The sequence below is a fragment of the Cottoperca gobio genome, chromosome 10, assembly GCF_900634415.1.
Source record: "Cottoperca gobio chromosome 10, fCotGob3.1, whole genome shotgun sequence".
Classification (NCBI taxonomy): domain Eukaryota; kingdom Metazoa; phylum Chordata; class Actinopteri; order Perciformes; family Bovichtidae; genus Cottoperca; species Cottoperca gobio.
In genome coordinates this window covers 9,968,564-9,996,193 of record NC_041364.1, presented here as the reverse complement: position 1 = coordinate 9,996,193, position 27,630 = coordinate 9,968,564, and the positions used below count along the sequence as shown (strand labels likewise).

Below are 27,630 nucleotides of genomic sequence, written 5' to 3'. Positions count from 1 at the left end.
AGCGAGGAGCTCTGTGTGAGTGTGTGAGTGTTGTGAAAGTGCATGTGTGTTTTTCTCCTTGGAAGGTGTTTCCCCATACGCGTGACCCTACATCACTGACAGAAGCGAGCAGATCGGAGGAGGAGGAGAAGAAAGGGCCGAGGCATGTGAAGTCCATTACAGCGCTGCGAGTGTGATTAAGTGCCGTCGCTGCAGAGGAAGAGCAGAGGGCCTCGGTGTTTCCTGAGCTGGACGTGGGGGGGCTTAGCTCTCTAAATCCTCGTCTTTCCAACCTCTTGTCTTTTTGGGAAGTAAAAAGAGACACTTGTTTCTTCACAGTCAGAGTTATCGTCCACACAATCTTTCTTGCTCTTGAAGAGGGAATTGCATCATGAAATAAAATAAACGCTGGAACTCTTTAATTCTTTGATCCAAGTGTGCTCCTTTAAAACCTTTCAGCACCTTCTCAACAATGTGTTCATGACCGAGAGGCAAAGGGAGAGGACTTTGGTAATTGCGGAAATACTTATGTGATTTAACCAAGATATTTCACTTAAAGACTTTGAGGTTGTCCTCATTGGACCATGGCGCTCATTTAGACTTAAATGTCTACTAGCCGTTAAAAACAAACTACTCGGAACAAACCTAACGTCAGTCACAACATGAAATACAAAGTACACGGTTCAACATCTTAGAAACAAAAAAGGTGATCAAAAGATAAATTAATCCAAATGAGACACGAGTTAAATAAAGAGAAAGCCTTTTATTCTAGCTGCAAACACAGATACATTCACATGAAAGTGTTCGAAACAAGGCAACAAATACACAGTGAGTCAGACAATCCCACCTCACTGCCAAAAGACTACAGATCCCAGAGATATGAAGGCAACTGAAAGAGAGGGGAAGTGTGTGTGTGTGTGTGTGTGTGTGTTGAAGGGGTTGTCAAAATGGCAAATAAATAGCTGATAGCATGGAGTCAGGACAGTCCACACTTTTCTAACAGAGTCAACAAACCAAGGCTAGGAGAGAATGACTCTACCTCTAAATAATATGAAACATTTAAATAAAAAATAAAAAACACAAATGTCTAAAACCTTCCGATGAGATAATCTCAGCAAGGTTTTAAAAGATAGGTTCACATTTTTTTCAAGTATGTCACGCAATGTTCGCATAACAATATGTGTAAATTGAAAGAATGAATGGTTGTCTCCTGTCGGATTATTATCTGCTCGGCAAATAAGGAATGGTTTGCAGACGAGTTGTCAATGTACCTACCTACACCTTTTGAATAAACTATGTGAAGATGTTGTCTCGTCAGCGACCGAGCTGAATTAGAGATTCATCCAAATGGTTTCCATCCAAATGCTATCGTAAAAGAAGTGAATTAATGTTTCGATTCACTACCATTATGTGAATATTAGGATTTGGTTCATCGAAGATAAGCAATAGATGGCACTCTATTCAATATACCAACAAGATGACATCACTAAAGGAGCGAAAAACAATGTAGAAAACTTGATGGAAATATGACAATTCTGTTTGTTTAATGTACCGGTATTATTGTGAGGAAGGTTCCACCAGATCTCTGTGGAGCGATGAGGAGCGGAGCAGAAGCTTCAGTGGAAATAAGTCACATGCTTCATGCACATCATCATTTAATCGCTAAATCTGTTTCTGTTGTACTCCGTCACATTTTGGTTGCCTTCTATCAATACACCAGCCAAGTGTGAATCTGTTTTGCGATATTTCCACTCAGGTTTCTTTAATGGGCAAATTGAAAATGCTTCAAAACAGGCGGCTGGAAACACCTATAGTTTATATATTTTCAACCAAATCTTTCTTTTCTGTGTTTTTGTTTCAGGTTGTGGTCGGTGACAGGTGGGGCCTGCTTTGCTGGTTTAATTAACTGATTAAGAATGATTGTGATTGGTGGTTCACTCTGCATGCATAGCCTCACTTCTCCTGTCGATTAGTCATGGAAAATTAGACGTGCAAGTTTTCCTTTTGTATCAAGCTGCAAAAAAAGGTTTTAGGATGACATGTTTGAGTTCATTTCCCTTACTTGACGTTACACATACTGCAACGTGACTATTTCATATGTGCACATTGTAATCAATGCTTAAACGATATTTTGTGCAGCCTTAGACTTGAAAAAATGTGAACCTATCCCTTAACTTACTGGTCAAACCTTGTAGGCAAGCCAAGTGGTGAGATCCTCTGTTATAGGGCTAAACACAAACTGTACATCAGCTCCAAACATATCTACAAAATCTACAGTGTACTTCTACATGTGGGCTACTGTTGTCTATGGCAAAGTAACAAATGTGCAAGAACCAAAATCCAAACCAAAAACAGTCACATCACTCAAAGAAATGATATTTGATCAAATATAATAAACCAACTGAAATTATCTGTATGCTCTGCTAATAAAATAAAGCTTCAAATGATTAGTTTTTTGGTTTATTCAACCACTGAGTGCTTGTTAGTGTAAGAGAGAAGCAAAGCAGCAGAAGGAGGAGAGCGGGAGCGCAGTGTGCATCACCATACATGGAGCGGAAACCAACACAGGTTAGACTGAGTCATAGACATGTGCTCGCCCCTCTCTCTTTCCCACACACACACACACACACACACACACACACACACATATACAAACAGCAACGACAAGAAGAAGACACACATGTCCATATTCACAGCTGATGTCTCTCACACACACACACGCTCACTCCCTTTCACACAACTTTTTGTAAACACCGGCCTTCTACTAAAACACATTCAAGTGTCCATAAATAAGCCACCTCAAGGATAAAAATAAAACATTTTCACAACAGGCTTCTCTTGGCTTCACCCTTTTTGGAAAATAAGTCAAACTTTTCTTGACAAGCACTTATTTAGAAAAGCATCAACGAGGCACTGTTTCATTCAAAGTACGCTGAAGCTAGACCCATAAACTGAGACACGAAGAACTAAACAGTCCCTTTGGAAAAGTGGTCGTAAACTTCAAATAAATCAACAAACATCCCTTAATCACTACCTCTGTACCTAAATATACAGGTGGGTGTAGAGTGACAGCATTGTCTCCACGCAGCAGTTAGAGGATACACTAGTGATCATTAAGACATTTTAAATCCACAGTGGAAGTGTTTATTCCGCCAGTGCAAGCCAAGTTACCTTCACACACGTTACAGAAGTCCGTGCGTGATGGCAGCACTTTTTAAAAACTGCTCCTGTGTTGGTTTGAAGGTCCGAAGTTCATTCAGGTTGCTGGTGACTGGAGTGTGTCCCTGTATTAATGCTGTCGTCCATCGTCAAGCCACAGTGATCACTTCTTTCCACCAGATCTGTTGACAACCAGGATACAAAATCACACTAACGTAAGTTTTGTCTTGTTAAAGGTCAAAATCTTAATTTATCCCAAAAAAAAACAATAATAATGAAATACAATATTTTCACTCACTTGTGAAGATAAGTCTGGTGATATTCTTATTGTTAGAATAAAAGGCAACACACACACCACATGCTTTGTCTCTTTTGTGGTGCAGGCAATAAAATCCAATTTCAAATAAAAAAAGACTTTTGGTCACAAGAAACTTTCTCAAGACTGAGACGAAGGACCTTGTGACTGAAACATCGACTCTTTTAATAAATCAATGCAGAGGTGATAAAAGGGTATTTGAGAATTAGCGAAATTGGATATTGTTATTGTTAACAATTCCTATCAAAAGAACAAAACCAATAATGAATTGATCCTACTAACAAGTATTGATGAGCCATACTGCTGCATTCTCTGTTTGGGAAGATTTATTTGGGAACAGACGAGCTTGAGGCTTTGTGTCACAAACTGGGAAAGTTGGAAACTACAGAGAAAACTAACATAATGTTCGTTTTGGTCTTTTTCTATAATTTCTTTTAATGTAAAAGTAATGAATAGTAAAGTAAAGCTTACTATTAATCAACATATAATTAGAATTTATTGATAACAACAGTTTGCTCAGTGTCTCTGGAGTTTACCTGGAGCTGTGTTTTAATCCGTCTCCTCCTCCTGTCTCAGGTCTTTCTGAAGGACAGGTACGACAGATGTCCCTAACAAACCTCTTCTCACAATGTAAGGACACGAGGGACCACTTGGGATGTCGGCAAAACCTGCAGGACGGGAAGAGGGGGAGACAGGGGAATAAATAAGAGGATTAGGGGAAAGCAGATGAAGGACAGACGGCAGGAACTTCTGTTTGTTGTACTTTACAGGGTCAGAAAGTCACAACTTTACCCATGAACACTATTAATGATACTCAACCAATTAATCCAGCATTTGTTGTTGTTATCCCATCTAAACGTTTTAAAATGTTTACTTTCATGGCATGCCAGTTGTCAAATAAGTTGATATTGCATCCTCTGCTCTTTTGCTGCGTTTGGTAATTCACTTATATTCTGTTAAAAGGAAATTGCCTACTAAATTAACTTTTCTTTTTTTACCAGCAGACTGTTCACACTGAAGTAACAGCAATACGTGAATGAACATTGTTTATCACATATGTAAATCAACTTGACCTGTTCCACCCAATTAAATATTTTCCAGTATTATTTTATGGCAATTGTTTAGTGTGATGGAACATTATGAATTATGAGCTCCCACAACTTTCTGTACCTCAACGTCACTCGCCATCATTCGTAATTATTTTATCCAGCGGTTAATTATTTAAAGGATTTTGTACTAATTGTAAATAAACATAAAATGACTCTTTACGTAATTATGCCTCATGTTTTTAATCGTCAATTTTCACCTCACAAACTTACAGCTTACAAAGTTACCTTTCATGACGACTTCCGGCAGCCCATAAGGTTCATACTCTGTGTCGTCAAAGGCGGCTGACAGCTGCGTCCTGTTACGACGGATTCTTTCAGCCAGACGGGCCGGGTCAGACGGGATGGGGAAGGAACCCGAAAACAACACTTTGACTCCTAACTCTGCTCCCTCAGTTAATGGCAGGGGACAGACCGGAGGGGATACCACTAACTCTTCTTCATCTTCCTCCTCCTCTTCCTCAGTCTGTGTGAATGCACAGTGGAGTTCAGAGGCTGGAGCACTGCGAGGAGACAAACTCTCCTCCGTTTGACTGCTGACACTTTTCATTTCTGTCCTGACATATCTGTCCGAGGAATCATTGCTTGTGTTCATTTCATTGGTTGCTATGAAAGCATCCGGTTTGGCCTCAGAAGGATTCCCCGTGTAACACTCGGCCAATTTGGTCAGCTTCGGTCCTGAGACTTTGTGAGAATCTTTGGTGGCAAGTGGTTGAGCCGCTTTCTCAGAGGACGTTTGGATAACTTCAGTATCTCTCTTCTCTTTGTGTTGTGTCTGACAGGTATTTGACTGATGCAAGATGTTGATTTCCTGGTTTTCCTTTTCAGATTCCTGAGTCAAGAGAAACACAAAACAATTTCAGGCCTAATCCTGCATGTAAACAAAGATGTGAGCACACTAATTGTAAGTCAAAATGTAAACTAAAGAATTGTTTCTTTATTTTCCTAAGTAAAGACAAGTATTTAGGACAGGCAGGTGTTTTTAATTTTGAAGGAATAACGGAAACTATTTATTTTACAGCTCTAATAATTTAATAGGACGTTTCTTGGAAAGGACTGTACTTTGGTTCTAATTATAGGGAACAGCTTTATCTAAACACCACCAATATTCAGTCAATACTGGATGTTCATCTGGCCTGCTGTACACTGACTCTGGGTTACACCGCAGAGAATTATTTAATTTGAAGTGCATCAGTTCAACACTGTCTCTATTTTCTCTATAATTTGCACCACATTACAGTTATGCCCGAAGAACTTCCTAGGCTTCTAATCGGACTGCAGTTATAGAGCTACTGGGATTTCTACTCAAATATTCTATAAAACCTTGATATAAAAAGAGCCTAAAACAGGTCAGGTATGTAAGTGAATGATGATAAAAAATAAATTCACCTTGTCAATTGTGGCAGTGTCCTGAATGTATTCATGAAGCACTGCAGTCTTTTTAGAGGGATGGAGACTCTTTGGTTCAGGGACGTTCCCGTTCTGAAGTCTTGCGGTGAAACAAGAACAAAGCGAGATAATTTAAAGCTTAAAAAAAGAAGACAACAGAAGCCTATATACAGATATACATTATACTGTACATATATACATTATCACCCTACATATACGCAGCTTCAAATGTGAGTATTTGCTATATTCATGAGTGTGTTACCTGGAGAACAACATGCGGCCCTGCAGTTTGTTGGAGGAGCAGGAGAGGAATAACTCATCTTCTCTGACGAACGTCACATTACCAGGGCTCTCCTGGATACCCAGATACGGCGCCTGGCTCAGGGTCATCTCATCAGTCTGCTGCTGGTTTGACTGGGACTGTCTGACAGCAGAGATCGGGTCCTGGGTCTCAGACTGGTTGTCCGTGTTGGCAAGGAACTGGTCAAATGTTGGGGCTGGTTGGGAGGCCAGTCTCCACATAACAAGCTCCTCAGTCTGCTGCTGGGTCTCTGCAGAGAGAGACCGTAGCATCATCTGCAGCTCCTCCACCTGGACAGGAGGGGAAGGACCAAATACAACTTTAAGAAAAACATAATCATATGCTGTGGATAAGAAAAAAACTCCCCCAAAAAAACAAATAACAGAGAAATCCAGTATCGTGGACAACACAGAATGTATTGATTAATTGTTTGATTATTTTTTTCCTTTAATGATGTAACATGAAACTGAACAATTAAATTCAAAGGAAGGACATGAATTCAGTTTCCCAGTGAAAACAACAAACTAACAACATGTACATCACAAACTCAATTATATACTTATTTTTACTGTCTATGTGATCAACTATTATTGTCACTTCAGTCAGACATGTCACATCATTGCTGCGTTAAGAGGTAGTACATCGTCACTACCTGTTGATGTAGGCGGTCGATCTGAAGCTCAGACACCGCCTCCAGCTCTTCTTCAGCCATTGTAGTCCTCCCATCTTCCCTTTCCAAATCTCCTTCATCTTCCCTCTTGCTCACATCCTGCAGCCGTGCGTCAGTGCTGATGTCATTCGGCACACTAGGTGACCTCTGCTTCTCCAAGCAGGACAGAGCAGCATTTCCTGTGTTTTGGCTTTGTTTGACGGAGTCTTCTTGGTTTTCACTGGTGACAGTCACAGATTCTATTCTTTGTTTCAGCAGCTGATTCTCCAATCGGAGAGCGAGCAGTTCTGCGACCGCGTCTGCTGTTCCTCCAGCTTGAGTCTCAGCCATCACAGAGTCATGGTTACTGTGATTCACAATCTCTAGTTGACCTGCATCTCTCCGTGCATCAGAGTCTCCGCCTGTCAGTGAGTTTGTAGAGAGTTCTTTTTCCTGGTTTGACTCCACCGACCCTTCAGTTTTTGTCTCTTCTTTTTGTTCTTCATTCTCCACCTCTTCGATTGCTGTTTGGTTTCTTCTTTTCTTTTCCTTGCCCTCTTTTTCGGCCTTGAGCGGCTCCAGCGCTTGCTTGTACTGCTGCAGTTCTTCTCCCGTGGCTGCGGAGGGCGCTCTCCTTCTCTTGCAGCTCAGCTAAAAGACCAGAGATGTGCTGGCTCTGCTTCTCAAAGGCCATGGTTAGCTGCTTTGTCTGACGTGTCACCTGAGATGAAAATAAAAAGGACAGAATAGAGAAAACGTTGAAGAGAAACGAGAAACGAGTAACAAGTCACAGCTTTACTGTGTTGTAAGAACATTTAAAAAAAAAAAGACAAACCAAATAATACACAAGTCTGTTTAAACATTTAGTAATATCTGTTGATTTGTAAATCTCAACCAAAAGTCTATGAAACAATTGTGAATACATGCTATGAGTCACTGCTGTACATTTAAATGATCATTACGGTGGTGATGGCCTAGTGGTCTTGTGGAACACCAGAAGGTTGTGATACCAGGGCTGTCACCATTGTACCCCTGAGCAAGGTACTTAACCCCGAGTTGCTCCAGGGAGACTGTCCCTGTAGTTAGTTCACTGTAAGTCGCTCTGGATAAGAGCGTCTGCTAAATGACCTTTGATGTAATGATGTCATCTCTAAGTCGGGGCCACAAAGAAAGCTCAGATATCATACTGGACTCCCAGAGCCGTTTACACAAAAAGTATTTGCTTCCATCATTATTTCATTAGGTGGCAATAATAAATATGTGAAGACTTTTATTCCATCAGCTATTGGGTTTTTAAACTAAATGTGGCCTGGTCCCCTGGTTTGTGGCTTCTTTTCTCTCACCACATACAGACCGAGTAGCCTGGGGGCTTTATTTTATTTTATTAATAAAGATGGGTATTATTGATGTATTTTCTATGGAGGTTCTGTTCGTGAGCAATTTGATTTGGTCACTTATCAGTTTGTTGTAATAATAGAGTGCATTATATTTTTTCTTATTACTATTTTTCTTACTAGTATTTATCTTTTGATTGTAGTACATGCATTTTTATTTTCTGGAGGTTCTGCACATGATGAATTTACATATGTGCATGGATGCATTTGCTATTGTTGTTGTTATTATTATTAATATTATTATTATTATTATTATTATCTGGATCGTTGAACAGAGTATGATACATTTGTTTTACCGACTTAAATGTTTTCCTACTCAGGGGTCACAACACCATTCTTCTATTGAAACCTAAGTATAAAGGTCAATAAGTAGCAGATGTGTAATACTTGGATTGAGTTGACTACTCACAAATCAAGTGTTATGATTTCGTACATAGTAATAGTTTTCTATGCATCTCAATATAAATTGTTTTACCTTGGCTGGACAAACTTAATGTACTAACGTGTTTATCCACCATGACGTACCTGGCTCTGCAGGGCCTCCAGTTTAACCTGGTACTGGTTAGCACGTTCTGTCTCTTTTGTATTCTCCTTCTGCAGGCGCTCTACCTCTTTTGCCAAATCTGAGGAGGCAGGCTCAACCTTCTGGGGGTCTGACGTAGAAGACCCTGCCAGATAGTTTTGTCTGTCGTCTTCGAGGTCAGAGGCAGTTTGCTCCTCATGTGACAGAGGTGAGTGTTCAGGATCTATCACTGTGCGCTCATCCTGGATCATGAGATCAGCTGTGGCCTGGGACACCAGCATGTTGCGTTGGTTGGTGGACTGGCAGAAGAGAAGGTGCTGCTCTGGCGAAGGAAGGAGCTTGTTGTTGCAGCGAACAATGTTGGAGTTGAGCTCATCGTCATGGAGAGTCAGGTACGTCAGTGGGCTGTTGGCGACTGAGAGTTTCTCCTCTTCCAGTGAGTCTTCGTCTCTGCTGCGCTTCAGTTCTTCCAATTCAGCTTCAAGTTCTTCCAGTTTTGTGCTCAGCTCCTTCTTTAAATCTATGTCTGTCTTTGTCATTTGCTTTGTCTCTTGTTCCTCTCTCTTTCTCTCTTCTTGTTCTAAAGCCAGCAGGGATTTCACCTCCGCCAGCTGTTTCTTTAGCAGGATATTAAGTTCTATCATTTCACTCTCACGGTGTTCTAGGGCTTTGTTTTTCTCCTCCACCTGCTCCTCTGTCTCCTTCCGTTCTCTTTCCTCCATCCCTCTCTTTATCTTCGTCTCCAAAGCCGCCATAGTCTTCCTCAACCTCTCCGTCTCAGCCTTCTCACTCTCCAGCTGCGTCTTCCATTCCTTGTCCTGCCCGTCCTTCTCTGCAGCCTGGCTGGCACGTTTCCTGCTGAGTTGTTTCAGCCGGGTCCTGGCTTCTGTCTCTGCCCGTCGTTGGGTTTCAAGGTCCTCAAGTCGTTTCTGCAGTTCTTCACGTGTATCCTGTAACTCTGAACGCAGTGTGGCATTCTCCCTCTTGAGGTCTTCAGAGTCCTTGAGAGAAGGAGTGTTTTCAGCAGAGATCTTCAAACTGCACTGATCCACATCCATGGATGTGATGGTGGGTGTACCAGCAGCAGAGTGAGAGGAACTAGAGAGTGCTTGATCAAATGTGGAGTGCTTGTTTGTCCCAGAGCTGTCACATTCCATCGCCTCATTTCTACTTTTGTTGTCCTCCTCCTTACTGTTTCTTCTGTATCCTCCCCTTTGTAAACACTCAGAATCCAGGGAGATACGGTCAGTGATGTGTTCCGCATCGATGCCTTCGCCTGGCTCTCTGTCAGAGGGGTAAGATGCTGCAATCTCTGCCCTTCTCTTATCCAAGTCCTCTTCCCTCCTCTGCTCGTCTAAGGTGGTGGCACTGGGCCTCTTGAGGTGAGTTGATGGTCGAGAATGAAGAGAGTAAGAAGGTGGAGGGGAGAAACTCTGTCCAACAGGGCAAAACTGTACAGGTGGTTCTGGAACAGCTTTTTGCTCTGGAGATAAAATGAAAGAAATACAAACAGAAGAATAAAGATTTATTTTTATAAAAGCAACACATGCAATAAGAAATAATGGGCTGGAGGAAAGAGATTATCTATTTATTTAATGACCAACTGTGCATAGTAATAGAGAAAATGTATGGCTCATCATTGACCAGCAGGGGGCAGCACTGGGATAAGAGCCTTCTGGGTTAGAGGGGAATTAACTGTGCTGAACAGCCCATATTAATGTCAAGCACTCATTAGGACTCGTCCATTTAACCTTTGTGCCTCACTTGAAAAAAGTTCTCAAGTCCTTGGAGGACAAAAATGTCCACGTCAAAAAACTGCCCAAAATTTTTTATACATTAATATTTTCTTCCACTCACTGCGACAAACTTTTAACAAACATCTATCCTGATCATCACAAGCAAATATTTATTAGTTATCTGAATGTTAACTCTTTAAATGCTGGATTGTTTACATAATGCCACTGTTGATTTTTTTATGAAACTGGGTTTCAATGGGGACATATTTGTTTCTGTATTTTGGCGACACAGTTTATTATAAGAGCTGAGGTTGAACTTCCAAAATAAAAAAAGACTCCGACCTTTTCCAAAATGCTAATGCAAAAATCATATCATCATAATCATATGATAAATCTTTTGTATGCGTCCTCTCTCACACCCACATCTCGTTTCTCACCCTGCAGTTCTTTGAGAAGACGAAGGGCGTCGGCTCGCTCCTCTGCCAGTCTCCTCCCCTCCTCTTCCAGAGCTCGCTCTCTCTTCTTGCTCTGCTCCAGACTCACTGCCACACCCTCTGCCTCACGCAGCGCTTCCTAATGAGAGGGAAAAATATACAAATAAGGTGGATTGTATCCAGGGTGATAGTTGGAGTTCTCAGTTGAACATTTATTCTCCATAACAACTCTCTGTTTTGAGACGGAATTGTGAAATTTGTGTCTGTTGTCATTAAAACATCAACATTAGCCTCTCTACAAGATGTCTACCAGATGTATTTCCATGATAAGACATCCTTCATTTCTATTTAATAGCCATTAATAACTATTTCATTTTCATTTAGATTTTTGCACCGGGCTGTTTGTATTTGTGCAGACATCCAGATAAGGAACAATATCATTTGTAAGAGCTATGTATCGACGGCTACATGTAAACACAGTGTCACAATAACAACAAACCACAGACAAAGAAGCCACAGGCAGGGCAGCATTAATGCTGATGTTGCAAGCTGCTAAACATGAAATGAACAGCCACAAACAAACTTCTCTGGAGTGTTTAATATCCTCTGCAGTGTGGCTGTTCCGAGCTTTACTCTAATTCTATTAGTTTTAGCAGCGGCTTTTCTTGTGCGCAAGTTCAGCTGTTCACAATTCAGATTCAGTATTAGTAATATAACAGTTGGGTTATGTTCGAGTACAGAGGGTTTGAAGGTTCAACCCTTGCCATAGTGACTGCCAGGGGAGGCAATTTATCTATGAGACAACTCATCTTTTTAGCTCTGTGAAATGCACTCTAATGCCACACCTTTATTAAAACCATATGTGCAGCTGGATGATTGAAGAAGCCACAATTGACTTATATTTAAAGATAATTTATTATGAAACTCTTAGACTGGCATATGGCACATTAAGATGTTGTTTAAAAATGTATGAGTTCTTTATATACCCACAGCTCAGCTAATGAATAATTAAATAAAGTGAGACACTGACTCACTAGTCTCAGGACCATCACTAGTGTGTGTGTGTGTGTGTGTGTGTGTGTGTGTGTGTGTGTGTGTGTGTTACCGTCAGTTTGGCTTGTGTCTGTGCTTCTTTCTTCTGGCTCTCCTGCAGCTGTGCCTCCGTCCACTTTAGTTTCGCTTTCAGAGAGTCCAACTCTTTGTCCAGCGACTGTTTCTGTAGAGACAGCTAATAGAGGATATTATGACTCAGTAGCTGAATAAAACCGGGCAAATTAAATCAAAGAAGATTGAAGGGAAATGGTATAAGGAAAACAATGACGGTAGGAGGTAAAAAAAACAAAACATGAAGAAATAAAGAAATGAATGGCTGCTGTTGTAGGCGCAGGAATCAGGACTAGTGAAGGGGAACAGGAAGCAGGAGAGCAATCAGTGATCAATAGCGAGCATAAGCTAATGTCTACCTCTCTGGGGAAAGTGAGGAAGACTTCACAAGCTGATCGGCTTCCCACCAGTGCTCATATAAAATTCTTATGTCATGGTACACGTGAACAGTGTTAAAGCTTGCGTTATTGTACAGCTCTGTATATCCAATTTTTAGTAATCACATTACATTTCCTAATCCAACAAATGTGTTACTTTCTTCAGCCTTTTTCAAAAAAAAAATGTTTTGTCTGATGCTACCTTAATGTCATTTTGTAAATAGCAACGTGTACATAAAAAGAACAGGGTGATAAAGATAGATACTATTTTAGTATCTATCTAACTATTTTAAAGTATATTTTCATACAAAAATGGCAGAAAATGCTGTTTCATCAAATATGGAAATTCATCGCTTAAGGCTTTGTCTTTTAAAGATAAACCTTTTTGGATGTCATTAATAAAACAACTTCTGCTACAAGTATGAGCTTTGTCCTACTATATTAATTGACCCAATAATTGTAAGTAAGAAGAACAATCATTTTAGTGACGAAGGTTCAGGACATCTGTAACTAGTTTTAACTGCTTTTCTTATTTAAGTTGCAGAGACTGTGTAAATAGTTTATGAATTACAAATCCAATCAGCATATCATTGGGAGTTTTCCTTGACAGCAATCTTCTTGGATATTACCGTCTTTTCCAGTTTTTTGGGAGAATTAATGCAAATGTTCCTTCAGCACACAAGGCTGTAATGATATGTTGTTTGTCAGCCCATTTACAAATATCATGAGTGAAACTGAATACACGGAAAACTGTGAACACAAATTCCACAAAGAGCTGTGTAAATTGGTCACACGAAATACACACAATCAGCAGTTGAGTCTGATTTTGTGTGTGATTTGATTAGACACAAACTGTGTTTACTCTCTGGAGCCTTGTCAGATTATATCACGTTAACATTTGTGTGGTTTACAAAGGGCTTACAGTAAGGTTTTAAAGGACACTGTGGGTATGAACGCTTATTGTTAAGACTTTTTACACCATGAAAAATAAACACCACAGCATTCCTTCATGTAGATGAAATCCAAAGAAAAAGAGAAAATGATTACAACACCATGTCTCCAAGCAAAAACACACTCCTCCATCTCTACCTTCATGCAATTTGCCCGAACACACCTTCATACAAATCTTCCATCTGCCTGCACCCTCATCCCGCAGCCATGCCTTCACGCCTCGCTTACTACGAACTCTTGACTATTTCTCACACACAAGTTAGGAGTTTGTTCCACGCTTCCATAATCAAAGCATTCTGCACTGTCAAACATAGTTACGCGGTCATTACCTTCACTGCTCAACCTTTCCACTGGGGAGAAACCGAGAGGAGAGGACGACGAAGCGGAGAGGACAGCGGGTGGGGGGGATAAAAAGAAAACAGAAACACAGAGGGCAAGAAAGTGAAACATAGAGTGAGAGAAAAACAACAAGGACAAGAAGCAAGTGTGGAAGAAGAAGCAAGATACGTTTATTGACCTTTAGTTTAAATAATATAAGTCTCAGGAAAAACAGAGAGGGAGGGAGGAGAAGGGAGATGGACAGAGAAAGCAGGACAGATAAACAGGAAATGGCTGAAAAAACAGAGCAGATATATGAACCAAAATATAAACAATATAGTCCACAGTTTCCAGTGCTGTAACAGATCTGAATAAAACACTTTATCTTTGTAAATGTATTGATATGAAACAGCATAGGCTTGTTTACCTTGTTAAAGTGTATCATTTTGTGCATATGTATGTAGCTTGTGTGTGTATTTACCTTGTCAGCCTGAGCCTGCAGGGCATTGTGGAGCGTCCTGGCCTGTTGGAGCTCCTGGTTGAGCTTATTCACCTCCTGCTGTTGCTGCTTCTCCAGACACTGCCTCTCCTTCTGAAGCTCCGTCAAGTCCTGGAGGCAACACACACACACACACACACACACACACACACACACACACACACACACAAAACCTGAGCCACTATCATCAACTGTAATGTTGAACATGAACATGGATTTTGGAGTGGAACGGGGGGGGAAAGCAGGTTGGACACAAATCTGAAATGTCCTCTTTCTTCAAGCATCTTATTTTATTTCTCGTAAACTTTCATTCGTCTATATTAGCCTCCCATCCATCCATCTCACCCTCTGATGTTGTTTCTCCAGCTCCTTAGAGCGTTGTTGGTGTTGAAGTCGGATGCTCTCTGCATTTTGCCTCTGACACTTTAGCTCCTCTTGTAGTTGCTTCAGCCTTTGCTCAGCTCCTGATGCCTGACACACATAAACACAACATATTCTCTTTGAAATTGACAATCAGAAAACTTGAGGACATTAGTTTTGCTGCCATCGTAGGCTGAATGTGTACCCTGCTGAAGAGTAGAATAATTGAATATGTGGGCATGTTTGTGTCTTCGTATATGAACATCACTTCTCTAAACCCGTTTTGCCATTTGGCCATTTTGGTTATATTGTTTTCCCTTTATTTTTATCTTGTGATGCCGATTCTGCATTTGACATTCTAACATCAGCAAAGCACTTAACACATTAAGAGCTTTGCATAGTTACTCTTACCAAACAAGACAATGGGAGAATTGGCAGCCTCACAGTCTCTACAATGCCCAGAACAAAACAAGGACACCAGCGTAATCTTTTCAAAGAGCCTGATAATAACTGATTGTGTAACAACTAAAATACTCCCAACATGTTTGTTATTTTCAGGAAAGACAAAGAGAAATACTTTGACAAATGAGGCCAACACCTATTTTGTTACAAAAACATAAAAGAACCTTAGCACTGGTATAGTAGTAGTAGTAGTAGTAGTAGTAGTAGTAGTAGTAGTAGTAGTAGTAGTAGTACTAGTAGTAGTAGTAGTAGTAGTAGTAGTAGTAGTAGTAGTAGTAGTAGTAGTAGTAGTAGTAGTAGTAGTAGTAGTAGTAGTAGTAGTAGTAGTAGTAGTAGTAGTAGTAGTAGTAGTAGTAGTAGTAGTAGTATCCCCAGGTGTATAAGCTGTGACAGTTGGTGTTTTTACCCGCTCACTCTCCTGGGCCATGCGTGTGTCTGCCAGGCTGAGCTCGTTGCGTGCATTCTGCAGGCTGCGCTCCTTGGCAGTGATCTCCTTCTTGCTTTGCACCATTTCGTTCTGAAAAGACTTCAACGCCCCGGCCTTCGCACACAGCTCCTCCTCCAGAGCAGAGACACGACTCCGCGCTTCTGATAAAGATGCTGGAGGATTGACCAGAGACACAGATACATACTAGTTAATATGGTCACCAGAACACCCTTTAAGTACACCACTAAGACAATTGAAACAAAATGTTCAACGCAGATTGATTCATCATGTGAGGACAACTGGAAATCAATTCTTTAGGGACATGAAGTAGCTTTATGATTAGTAGATATAATGTAATAATCATATTGCATCACACTGTTTTTAAATCTGTGCTGTATTAATCTCAGTGAGGGTGAGTTTCACATACTGTCCTCTAACTGCATAATAAAAGTAGAATTACCGCCTTCAAAAGGTCTGACCTTTGACCTTTAATGAAGCTAAAAAATATTTGGTACAGCCCTACATCTTTGATGCAATTTAGAGTCAACAACATCTGAATCCCCGTAGAGGGGAAGGATTTCATCGTTAGTTGGGGGAAAGGTGAATGAGGTGGAGAGCGACAACAGGGGAGAGGAAATATTATTGAGCATCGCCATTATGAGCAAGAATACCTTGATTTCTTACAACGGACCACCAACAGTCAACAACACAGCAGCAACTCACAGTTGGAAACATCATTAAAGCGGTCAATCCATACAGACTGGCCCATTGATGAGCACAGCTGCTGTAGCTCTGTAGGACACTTTCACAAAGCCTGGCTGTCAGGCTGCTGATTTCCAAAGCCAGGGATGAAATCAATGTCTGTTCAACATGTTGTCCTGTATCTTTTTACCTGTTCCTTTCATTTTACAACCGTGTTCAAAGAGCTGCTACACAATGAATTATCTATAATTATTACCATCATCAACATATTCACAAAAAACTAATAAACTAATAAAAAAAAGAACCTACTGTTGTTTTCTACTCCATTAAGAAGCTAATCTGAATAAAGTCTTGCAACGTATATATGTATATGTGAGTGCAATGATTACAGTGGAGCGGAATATAATAATAAAAACACGTCACCACCCCTCCCCCTCTGTATCACAGCAGTTAAAAGAAGCATTTCATTGTTTCACATCGAACGGTCCCCTTACTCCTCTGAACAAACACAGAGGAGTGTTATGTCACAATCATAAAGTGTACCAAGAGCCACTGTACATCATGAAGCTGGCCTGGGAGCAAACAGAGGAGTGTCCGGCTGAGCCAGTGATTTCTACACGAACCTGTTATGTAACAAGTGTTGTTGAGGTTATACGGAGTACATGAGATTCAGGATGATCACATTGCAAAGGTATTGGTTTTCTACACCCACTCAATCACCTTTCCCCCCATTTAAGTTGAAATCCTTCCTATACTGGGATTCTGACATTTTGAACTCTAATTTGTGTCGAAGATGTAGGGCTGTACGCAATAGTTCAAAGCTTCATTCATAACTTTGGATTGGAATTCTAAATACACAGTTGCAGATGAAGATTACGCTACACTAATATTATGAGTATTAATATATGCTGTGGCTGTGTAGGATTGTTTCTGACTTGTGTGATTTTTTATTTTATATAAATCAAAAATACATAATATTCTGCGTTGATCTGAGCTGCATCTTTATCTTTTCAAAGTGCAAAAGGCACCCAGTCGTGCCAAATTACCACGGTGACCATTAGACATCACTCACTGTCTGACTCCGTCCTGTGGTCGGTCTCCTTCCCACAAACCCTCTGCTCCAACTGACTGATGACATCAGCGCAGGGCGTCTGGGGAGAGCTCGGGGACAGTCTCCTGGCTGCCGGCCTCGAGTCATCCCGTTCCCACGGAAACGCAGCCGAGGGAGTGGAGAAGGTGTCCGATTGGTCGGACTGGTGGCGGTTGGGTGTGTTCTTGTGTTGTTGACGTGGTAACGAGGCTGTGCCGACTTCAGGGAACTGGAGCCGCTGCAGAAGGGAGGAGAGGAAAGAGAAAAAGGAAGATGTGAGCCTGGACAAGAGGTCAAACTAGAAAGAACATTTTAGCTAAATTTAGAAACAACAGGGCTCCAGGGAACGCTCTTTCACTTTCACTTAAACAGCATTTTACTAAAGAATGACTCATTGTGGTTCATGATGCTCCCCAAGTATAAATTTGACTCTGTACAGCCCGAACACACATGCGTGACACTTTCTGAACATAAGAAAAAAAGTGTTGAAGCTGAGAGAAAAGTCTCAGATCAGGTGTGAAGAGTAAAGGTACAATAGTTATATCAGTACACTATAATGGAGTTTAGCAGTGCAAATTAGGAAAACCTGTTTTCAGGATAAATCCGTACTGGAAATTGTATTTTATATTATTTGATTTTTCTTGATTTACTTTACTTATTTTTTTATTCACACACAAAGATGTACACCCATAGGCACTGAAACCTAAAAACTGAACACTGAAAACTAAAACTGTGAAAAGAAAGGATAAAGTGATATTTTATATTTTTCTTATTGTAAAAGAATCCCATGAAAAGACCAAAACCGGCAATAATGTGATGCTCCTTACGAAAACTGTCTCTGTAGCTAAAGCCTTATATTGCATATTCCCTCCGTTCCATAGACCACTGTTGTCAAAAAACATCAATGAGCCACATTGTTGCACTGGGTGGCATGATCCTTCATCGGCACTGTAGGTTATTTTAATTCAAATCCACAGAAGCAATTCTGCGACCTAAACAATCATTACTGCACCAAATCAGAGGTTGAAAAAAGTCCCTAACAAATACACTATTTAGTCTTGTTTGAGTAACATTTGCTAAACACTACAGAGCACAGCTGTTTTAGGAAATGACTAAGCTTTTTAAGAATGAATCTATCTATCTATCTATCTATCTATCTATCTATCTATCTATCTATCTATCTATCTATCTATCTATCTATCTATATCTATATCTATATCTATATATATATATATATATATATATATATATATATATATAATAAGGAGGAACTTGGAAATAAGGCTGTCTGAGTCTTCTTTTAGATCTCTTCTAAAAGCATCTTTGTATCGGAAAGCATATCCTGATTTTATTCTGAGTTGCCTGAAGCCATGAAAACAGCTGTTAATGAATTAATTGATTCATTAGTTTGTTATTCAGTGGAGGAAATGAAAAAAAAAAAAAGAAGAAAGGAAGTTCTGTTTAACTGACATGAAGTGAGCTAAAGAACTACAGATTTACGCTAAAACCCACACGGGTCTCATTGATAGCCTATGAATAGGTCAGCAGAAAGACATGATGGTACTTACTCGGATGTGAAGCGCCGCGTTCTGCCCTTCATCCTTATGCCCTGTCCTCTCCTCCTTTCTGCTCCCTGTAGGGCAAAAACACAGCATTTGGATTGGATTGGTACCTAAAGGCCTAATCACTAAAGCATGACAGAAACAACAGAAGTGAAGAACCCAAATGGTTTACTGTCAAGAGAGGAAAGAGAAACAGTCCTCAGAGAGTGAAGGGTTGTGAAAGGACAGGAGCTGAGGGACTTTATTTATAACCACTCTGCTCATTTGGGAGTCTTGCCTTTTTTCTGTTTAATTTTCCAAAATATACATTAATGAAAAGACAGAAACCACCAGAGAGAACACAGGAGTCACAAAGTTACAGGATTGTACCATTGTGTTCCCAGGGTGAGGTTGTATTCCAGCAGGGTGTAGAAAACAGAGTGGTATCTGCCGATCTGCTGCTGTTCTGCAGCTTCTCCAGCTCTGCCTCCAGCCTGCAAGAGACAGAGAGCGCAAGAGAAAGTTCAGGAAGAAAGTATGGTCTGATGAAATGGAGGAAGGATTTGTCTTTGAACATGGCAGCATTAACCCCATGAGAATGATTACAGTTTCATGACATCTAAAGATCAAACAAACCCCATAAGTAGGAAAGTACCAGAAAAACTATTTTTTAAAAGTACAATGGGCATGTTTTCCTCACCTTTTGACCTCCTGGTTAAGTTTGTTGTTGAGGGTGCGAGTAGCATCTACCTGGCCCTCCAAAGAGCATACTTGGGCCTGCTTGGTCTGAAGCTCCTGGGTCAGGCGCTCACTGCTGATCACCGCTGCCTTGGCCTCTTCTCGAACACCCTGGAGCTCTCTCTGCACAAACTGGAGCTCCCCACGCACCTCTTCATACTTGACAGGGGAGGGAAAAGTAAATATTTTAGGATTGCATTACAAAATCAAATAACGAATCCCGTCAGAGATGATTGACCATGACGGCAGGATTAACTTGAGTTTATTTAAAGTGTGCATTACCCATGTGAGAGTCTCTGCACACTTTACAACTCAGTAAAAAAATAATACAACAGAAAAGAAAACACACAATATGACATGTAGGAGTTAACACACATTCATGCACGCTCACGTCATAATGTTAATATGTAAATAAGGTTAAGGTTAGTAATTATAAAAAAACAATAATCATACAGTTCAACCGTAACAGGGTTGGAGTAGCTAGCCTACTTGTCAACTAGGTATAACAGGCAATGATTTGGATGAACATATCCATTCAGCCTGGATTAGAACATATCAAGAGAGAGCCTCCTGAATGTACAATGGGAGATTATTCTAGAGAAGTGGAGCTTGTGGGCTCAACCACCAAAAGAGTGCTTATTAAATCGAGTTGTATCAAGTTGTAAGGTCAAACATCATGATAGTGTTGTATTGATTGGTTGCTTGTACCTTCAAAGTCTGTTTTTCGAGGCTCGTATGGATGTTGTCCAGTTGCAGCTGTTTCTGCTTGTTCTCTCTGGACAAGTGCTCCTGATTGACCTGCAACTCCTTCACCTTTTGCAGGACCCGTCCAGGCAGCCCCAACGTCCAATCGTCCTCAGCCCAGCTCATCTCTCTCTGCCTGGGCCTGACAGGGGCGGAAAATAACATCAGTACAAAAACTCAAATATGAGTTAAGTTTTATTTATGGGTTTTTAGTTTGCCTGTATGAAAAAATATGAGAAAATATTTCTTTTCAATCCTAAAGGCAACTTGTTTTTTGAGGACTTTGTTTTCAAATGCATGCATCCATGAGACAATCTGCTAGCTGACCTGTCCTGTTCCCGCTTGACAGATCCAGAATCAAGCAGTGCCTGGAGCTATGGGAGTAAGCAGCTGGAGTGCAGAAACCAGCAACACACACACAGTCTGAAACAAAGAGGAAATACAGGCCTGTTAAGGAAGGTGCCGGGAAATCAAATTTTTTGTTATGACAAAGGATCCAATCCACACCATGTGTATCTAACCCTGTTTTAATCATCTGTGCCTCGGGCTGTGTGTCCTGTTTTAAATATGTTATGTTGCTAAGGCTTTGATCCCTCAGGGAGAAGCTGGTTGTCCACAGCAGTGTTTTCCACAGTCAGCCTGCAATGTTGTAAGAACACTTGAAGTTGCAAATAATCCATTCTCAAACTTCTGCACAACAGTTATATTCTCACATAAAAAAAAAAATTCTTTGCTAAAATTAGCTCGCAATTGCATGCGAATGCAATGCAGTTGTTTTAAAATTAAATCTAGGAAGAATTTATTTACTAGCCCTTTACAAAATGGGTTAACACCAACAAATTCACACACAAACAAACACAAGCAAAATTAGTGTTGGAATGAAGAAAAGCCTGATTCAACAAAACCTGCTGCGGTTAATTCTGAACTCTGTTTTGACATGCACTTCTGCCTCAAGGCTCTTAACACCATAACTGCAGTCAGATAGTTTCTCAGTGTGTTTACCGGTTCCTGAAAACAAGAGTGGCAGAAATACTCAACTGAACCGACAGATGTATTAGTGAAATACACATCTCATTATGACACCTGGAGTGGCTCCAAAGACTTCTGTAGAGGCACTTCTTCCATGTGAGCGTGGGATTTCATTAGGTTGACAAGCCAAGGCTTGCATTAATGGTGCTTGTTAACCAGCTGCATTCGGTTTAGGCATGCAACTATCAATTAGTTTTATGATCGATTAATCTAGAAATTATTTTCATTATTCATCAATTCATAGTTTAGGCAATAAAACTGTCCTCAAATTGCTTATTTTGTCAGAACATCAGTTCGAAAATGCAATTCACAACGATATAACAAGTACAAAAGCAGCAAATCCTACTATTTAGGAATCGTACTAGAGAATGTTTAGCTTTTTCCTGAAGAATTTACTTAATTAATCATTATCAAAATTGTAACAAATTCATTTTCTGTCAACTATTTTTTCAGCTCCAGTCTAGTTTAATGACATTTAAATGTATTGATAAAATAAGGGACAGAATAAGTAAGTCCTATTTACATTGTTGTCATTATTGTTTTCACAGTCCTCTTACTTTTCATGATAGAGACAGGCAGGGGTTCCTGTGACCTAGTTGTCAAAGACACATACTATGTACTTGCAACATCCCTTGTTGGACTATAAACTTTGAAACAGGATATACACATACATCCAATATCTGACATAAGAGATATCACAAAATATCCACTAAAAACTAGCAAACTTGTATACATTATACAATAGTTTTTCTTCCAAGAACCTGAGAAAGGAAAAGGTCTTGTAGGCACCCAAAAATAATGATATCATAAAAGTCAACAGCTGTATGACAGTGTTTAAATGATAAATATCAATGCAATATTTAAAAACCTAAAATAACATGTTTGTTATAGAATAATAAGGAGTTGTCACCGCAATAATTAAAGGAGGCAGTTTTGTTATTACATGACAACAAACAGAATAATAATTAAAATCCGTAGCCCTAAAACAATACAGATTTATGTTTGCCACTCTAGCTCAAGAAATACTAATCCAGATGACAGAAACTAGCTAATTGTCCCTTGTTACTAAATATTCATGTAGTAAGTAACGTTAGTGTTAAAGTTAAATGAAAGCAGGTTTAGTTTAGAGGAGGCAGAGATCAGAAGCTGGACGCTGGCCTGTGCTGAACTGATCACGAGGTTTGAACTGAACAAGAGACAGCTGACAACTTCCAAAAAAACAAAAAGTTGAATTTCAATGTAATAGGTTAGTAAATTCGCCAGAACCGGCACCATGACCGGCTGAGACAGACTTCTCTACCCGCTGTTAGTGCTCAGTGCATCAGCGGGCAGTGTTTGACAACCTAGCACTGTTGCTACAAGCTAACCCCACACTAAAGCTACTTACCATTCAGAGATACAAAGAGCTGCTGCTGCCGGGGAGGCTCACACAGAGCCGTGACGGTGCTCTGTTACCGCCGGTTAAAGTAACCACAACCTCCGGTTCTTCTCTACACACCGGGTCGCTTTGAACGGAACCAAAGCTAGCAACTGACGTTAACTGACAGTTTACATATCTGAGACAAGATGCCGCGCGTCTCATGCAGCTCACAAAAGTCGTTGTGGCACGAGGCGGGGTGGGGGTTAGTGACGTAGCAGGAGAATGTTTTGGGAAAAGTCCTCGCGGCGGCATGAACCTCTGATGACCTCTAGCGACCTCACAACAAATCTGTGAGACACGTAAACAACGCTGCCGCTTTGCATCAACATATTTTATTATGTAACAGATTACAGACTACAAAAAAGCCAAAAGCCCCAGGTTCCCATAGTGACAATTACTTTATGGTATTTTGGGAAAAATACAAAAACTATTACTCAAAGGCCGTATACCATTTCTTCAACAATGGTTGTGTTGTCTGTCTGAAACAGTCTCAGGCAAAACTAGTAAATGAATATGGAAATCAAGATTTGTATTTGTGTATATTTTGTTTAGTCAAATCATTATTTCACGATGAATGATTTATGGTAATTTGTTTAATTATAATTGTATTTTCTATGTGGGAATAGGTATGCTACTACTTATGAACTAATATAAGAGCCAAAAGGCAAGTCTGTTTCTTTTATGGAATTTGAGGAGTTTGCCTGCGTGAAAATCTAGTTTCAAGACTTTCTTTATTACTGCTGATACTGTACTTACATGTGGCATTTTCCTAAATTACATTTAGTTTAATCTAATTCCCACATAGTTATCTTGGTGCTTCAGAATATAAATACTTCACAGGATTAGGAGGAAAGGGAAACCAGCAGCCATTGTTTTCTCCTGGGGTTAATCCAGGTTAATCTGTCCATGTTGTTTTTTAACTACCATGTTACAAAATTCAAAGATAAATTTCACACAGAAATTTGATTCCATTAAGACAAAGTAAATTTATTCACAAAGTCTAGTGCAACTGGTCAGTTGACATATCTTTATCATTCGTAAACAGATGTGGACTAAATTTGAGATTATGGGGTCATAAAAAAAGAAGATTCCTGAAACTCTGGTTCTCTGGTTCCAGGTTACTTTGACTATGGCGCCACCTTCTTGTTTGAAATACTTCTAACTAGTACTACTACGACTAATAGCTATTTAATAGGTAGTTTAACAAATTATATATAGGAATATAAATAATCCTTAACACCTTTATCATGTTTTTTATTTGTTTTAATCCTGGTGATTGTAGCTGTTGTGCAGAATTATAGTATTTGTAATAATCAAATACATTAAATGAATCAGTAAACACTGGTTTACCATTACAGTTACTGTTTAGGTACAGCAGTAACAGCATCCACTGTATACAGCCGTAGGCAGCTATAATTAGATTATAATGGTCATTATAGTCACTCATTCTTCCAGGTAGGCTCTGGATTTGAAAGTAATCTGGGATTTGGTGGCTCAGTGCTGAGTGGTGCAGAAAACCAGGAACTAGCCTGCAGTTACCTTGCATACAAAATGCTAACCAGTGGGACAAACAAGAGTTTATATGTGTGAGAAAGAGAGATAACTTGGGTAGTTATGACATCTTTGCTCTAATAACAGTCAGCGAATTACAGGTGTGCCTGAAGGATTATCATCTGTGAACTGGGAAAACATTTTCAGACAGACACTGTGTTATTTTTAAGGATTGTGCTGGGTGTAATGGCAGCCTTACAGTCTGAAACCAGAAAATATGCTGTTTAAAATGGCAAGACAGCATCCAGCCTGCTTGTGTGCATGAGTTGAAACAATATTTTCGATTATGATAGAAATATTTTCATCACAGATATCAACAAAGGCAGTCCAATGCATTTTACAGATGAAAATGTACAAAAATAAATACATAGAATATATGAAATAAAGACTAAAACCGCACAACAGCCGCTACAAATACAATTCAAATTGTAAAAGCTTTATTAAAGTTAAAAACACATGAAAATAAACAACAATAATAATGATATACACATACAAATATGTATATATATGAACAATTACACAGATCCTGTAAACATACATAAATATATATGCACATGCAGACATGTAAAAATAGTGCAATTTCCCCATCCCACAAGAAAAGTGATTATAATGAAAGTAACTTAATTATCCAACAATTCCATGCTATCATATAAACCCTCCACCTGAATTGTGTCAGTCACACACTCCTCTCCCAGGTGTACGCTCATGTAAGGTAAGCTCCTCTCGCTCTTTATTAATACAGGATTACATTTATTCTCAATCCCAAACTCACACACACACTTCACGGGCTCCTCACTATAGTACAAGCCCTGTCTGCCGAGGACCGTCAAGGGTAGCAAGGCAGTCAGGTAGCTGTGTGCAACCAGTCCGAGGAGCTTTTATCATTTTTTTGAATGTCACAAGTCCACTGCTGTTCATTTGGCTGCTAACAGACAACAGGTGGATTTCTGTCTGACAACAATACACTGCAGCTTTGTAAACCAAAGTTCATGACGGTAAGATAATAATTAAACTTCTATGAGAGCAAGAGAATAACAAGTGATGAGATTGTATTGATCAGCCATGAGTTGTTTTCTATTATGAGTCATGTTTTACTTGAACAGACTGATAAGATTTGTCTGGCATGAAGGTTATCCACTTAATATTTACAGCAGCCATGATTATGTCCCTTCATCTGATATCATGTGCATTCAAAATGTAAAATATTCTTCTACAGACGGACTGCTGAGGTGATATTTAATGGTATCCAAAGGTTTTTTCCCCTTTGCTTTGTCAATCCAATGAAATTAATATGCTTTATTGACATGAATGTAAGAAGGACAATAATTCTAAAGCGTCACGTAATAATGAGATTATAAAGAAAGAAAAACAAGGTATACTTCATAAAATCAAGTGTGTGTGTGTGTGTGTGTGTGTGTGCGTGTGCGTGTGCGTGTGCGTGCGTGCATGCGTGTGTGTGTGTGTGTTAAAGTTGGTCTTTGTCTTTATTCTGCATTTCAAAAATACTACAACCCCTAAATATGAATGTAGGTATAGTGAATGCAACATCCAGGTATAAAATAAGTTTTTGATATAACTCTCCACATCTCTGTCTTTCTTTCCCAGATGTTTCCTTGGTCTGCTGTTTTCTCCCTTGAGCCCAAAGTGCCCGGCCAGCGCAGCTCTGAGGAGTTGGTGACCAACACTCTAATGTTGGAGATGGGGGCCATGGTGAAGCGCACTGAACGCATTCGTTTGGAGCGGGCGACAGAGGGTCGACGCCGCCGTCGCAGCTCCATCTCCACAGCTGACTACAGCTGGCTGGCCACCACCCCGACCCAGCAGCACTACGAGCTGACACCCAACGACCTGCTGGAGCTGCAGGACCTCTGTGCCAAGATCCCTCCTGTGCAGTGTGGCCCTCTGATCGTCAGGTGAGAAACACAGGGAGACATAGAAGAAACAAATGAACAGTGGTGGAAATGTGTTTAAGAACTGTACTTAACTACAATTTATAACTACTTGTACTTTACGTGAGTATTTCCAATTTATGCTAATTTGTTTTCTTTGTTTTCTCAAATGCAGAGAAAAGTCTTGATGAATGAAGTAAATGGGGGCCATGTTTAACAACAGCAACACTATATAAAAACATTAGTTTACAAACTCTCACACAACTCGTGCAGTATAAACCAACTCTCATTTATCCAGTCGTATGCTCACTACTTCCCAATCACATGCATTTTCACTAGAACCTTATTATTTAAAACACTTCCACATAAGTACTCGTAGCGCGCATGTGTGAACATTTAAATTCAGTCTGACCTTCTGTATTATTCTTTCTGTAAAGTACTCTGTAAATGTGTGCATTATTATATATCAGGCTATACACAGTTATTCCTCCCCCTGCAGGTTCAGGAGGCTGGTGTCTCAGATGGAGCCTGAGGTTCACGAGGTTCCCCGGCTGTTTCGCTCAGTGCTACACGAGTGCATGGACGAGGTGAACGGAAACGAAGATGTGCCGACTCAGGATGGTGTCTTTGAGAAGCAGCAGCGCAGCAAGAGCCTCTCTTTCGTTACTTTCCGCAGCAAGTTCTGCTCGGGTCAGTTCTTCAAGGGCAGTGGCATGAGAGGCTCCAGGGGGAATCTGCAGCAGCAGGTGGATTGGTACGACGAGGAGGAGGATGAAGATGGGGAGGAGGAGGAGGCCATCAAGGCCAGGGCGATGAAGGGAAGGAGCAGGAGCATGCCAGAGATCAGCCCTCTGGAGCAGAGTGCCCAGGGGTGAGGGAGTCAGGGGAGAGACAAGGCAAAGAGGGCGGTGAGAGGGGGAGGACATGTGGAGTTGAAGAGGAGTAAGAGAAGGAGGGAAAGCAGAAAGATGTGTCAGCATATGTAAATATGGGAAAGAGAGAAAAACAGGGAATGTTGAAGGAGGAAAGATAACGTTCTGTAAAATAAGGTCTAGAGTGGACTTAAATGATTTCTTCACAAACCCGTCTTATTACTAATGAACTTTGATTCTTTAGTTCATCCCAAAAGCATTGTTGTTTGTGTTTTAAGAGTCTGAAACATGTGAATTTAGTTTTGCTGACATGTACAAAGTTGTTAAAACAGTCTACAGCCATGCGAGTGGCTCTATGAGGCTGAACTTGGCACAGTGGTGATTTGAGCTCCATGTTTAGCAGGTATAATGTTCACCATGTTCACCATCTTAGATTAGTGTGTGCTAACATTTGCTTATTAACACTAAACACAAAGTACAGCTGAGTCTGATGGGAATCTTATGAATTATACAGGCATTTAGTCACAAACCAAAGTATTAGACAAAGAAAATGTTTTACCCGATGACGTC

General features: G+C 40.2%; 3 protein-coding genes and 1 long non-coding RNA gene across 5 annotated transcripts; 2 read left to right on the top strand and 2 right to left on the bottom strand.

Moving 5' to 3' along the window:
* Positions 1 to 722: 722 nt before the first annotated feature.
* LOC115014449 (centromere protein F-like) lies at positions 723 to 7,279 on the bottom strand. The gene is made up of 6 exons (XM_029441294.1): positions 6,903 to 7,279; positions 6,212 to 6,540; positions 5,950 to 6,049; positions 4,789 to 5,392; positions 3,991 to 4,122; positions 723 to 3,320 (listed from the first exon to the last, which is right to left on the bottom strand). Exons 1-5 carry the CDS (start codon positions 7,248 to 7,250, stop codon positions 4,004 to 4,006), a joined length of 1,500 nt encoding a protein of 499 aa, XP_029297154.1. The 5' UTR covers positions 7,251 to 7,279; the 3' UTR covers positions 723 to 3,320; positions 3,991 to 4,003.
* An 86-nt stretch (positions 7,280 to 7,365) lies between these two features.
* Positions 7,366 to 23,003, bottom strand: LOC115014448 (centromere protein F). Of its 2 annotated transcripts, XM_029441292.1 has the most exons (14): positions 22,716 to 23,003; positions 20,627 to 20,722; positions 20,264 to 20,441; positions 19,518 to 19,714; positions 19,208 to 19,311; positions 18,845 to 18,909; positions 17,259 to 17,514; positions 15,464 to 15,657; positions 14,581 to 14,706; positions 14,218 to 14,346; positions 12,092 to 12,214; positions 10,990 to 11,125; positions 8,819 to 10,299; positions 7,366 to 7,620 (listed from the first exon to the last, which is right to left on the bottom strand). In XM_029441292.1, exons 3-14 carry the CDS (start codon positions 20,423 to 20,425, stop codon positions 7,402 to 7,404), a joined length of 3,192 nt encoding a protein of 1,063 aa, XP_029297152.1. In that variant the 5' UTR covers positions 20,426 to 20,441; positions 20,627 to 20,722; positions 22,716 to 23,003; the 3' UTR covers positions 7,366 to 7,401. The 2 variants fall into 2 exon arrangements, with proteins under 2 accessions (XP_029297152.1, XP_029297153.1); XM_029441293.1 differs by lacking the exon at positions 20,627 to 20,722.
* LOC115014451 (uncharacterized) lies at positions 9,489 to 11,867 on the top strand. The gene is made up of 3 exons (XR_003832907.1): positions 9,489 to 9,884; positions 10,045 to 10,198; positions 10,997 to 11,867. It is a non-coding gene; the product is annotated as an uncharacterized LOC115014451 (long non-coding RNA).
* LOC115014450 (protein RD3) lies at positions 22,470 to 27,063 on the top strand. Its single transcript, XM_029441295.1, has 3 exons — positions 22,470 to 22,574; positions 25,905 to 26,212; positions 26,688 to 27,063. The coding sequence occupies exons 2-3, from the start codon at positions 25,905 to 25,907 to the stop codon at positions 27,061 to 27,063; spliced, it is 684 nt and encodes a 227-aa protein (XP_029297155.1). The 5' UTR covers positions 22,470 to 22,574.
* The last annotated feature ends 567 nt before the right edge of the window (positions 27,064 to 27,630 follow it).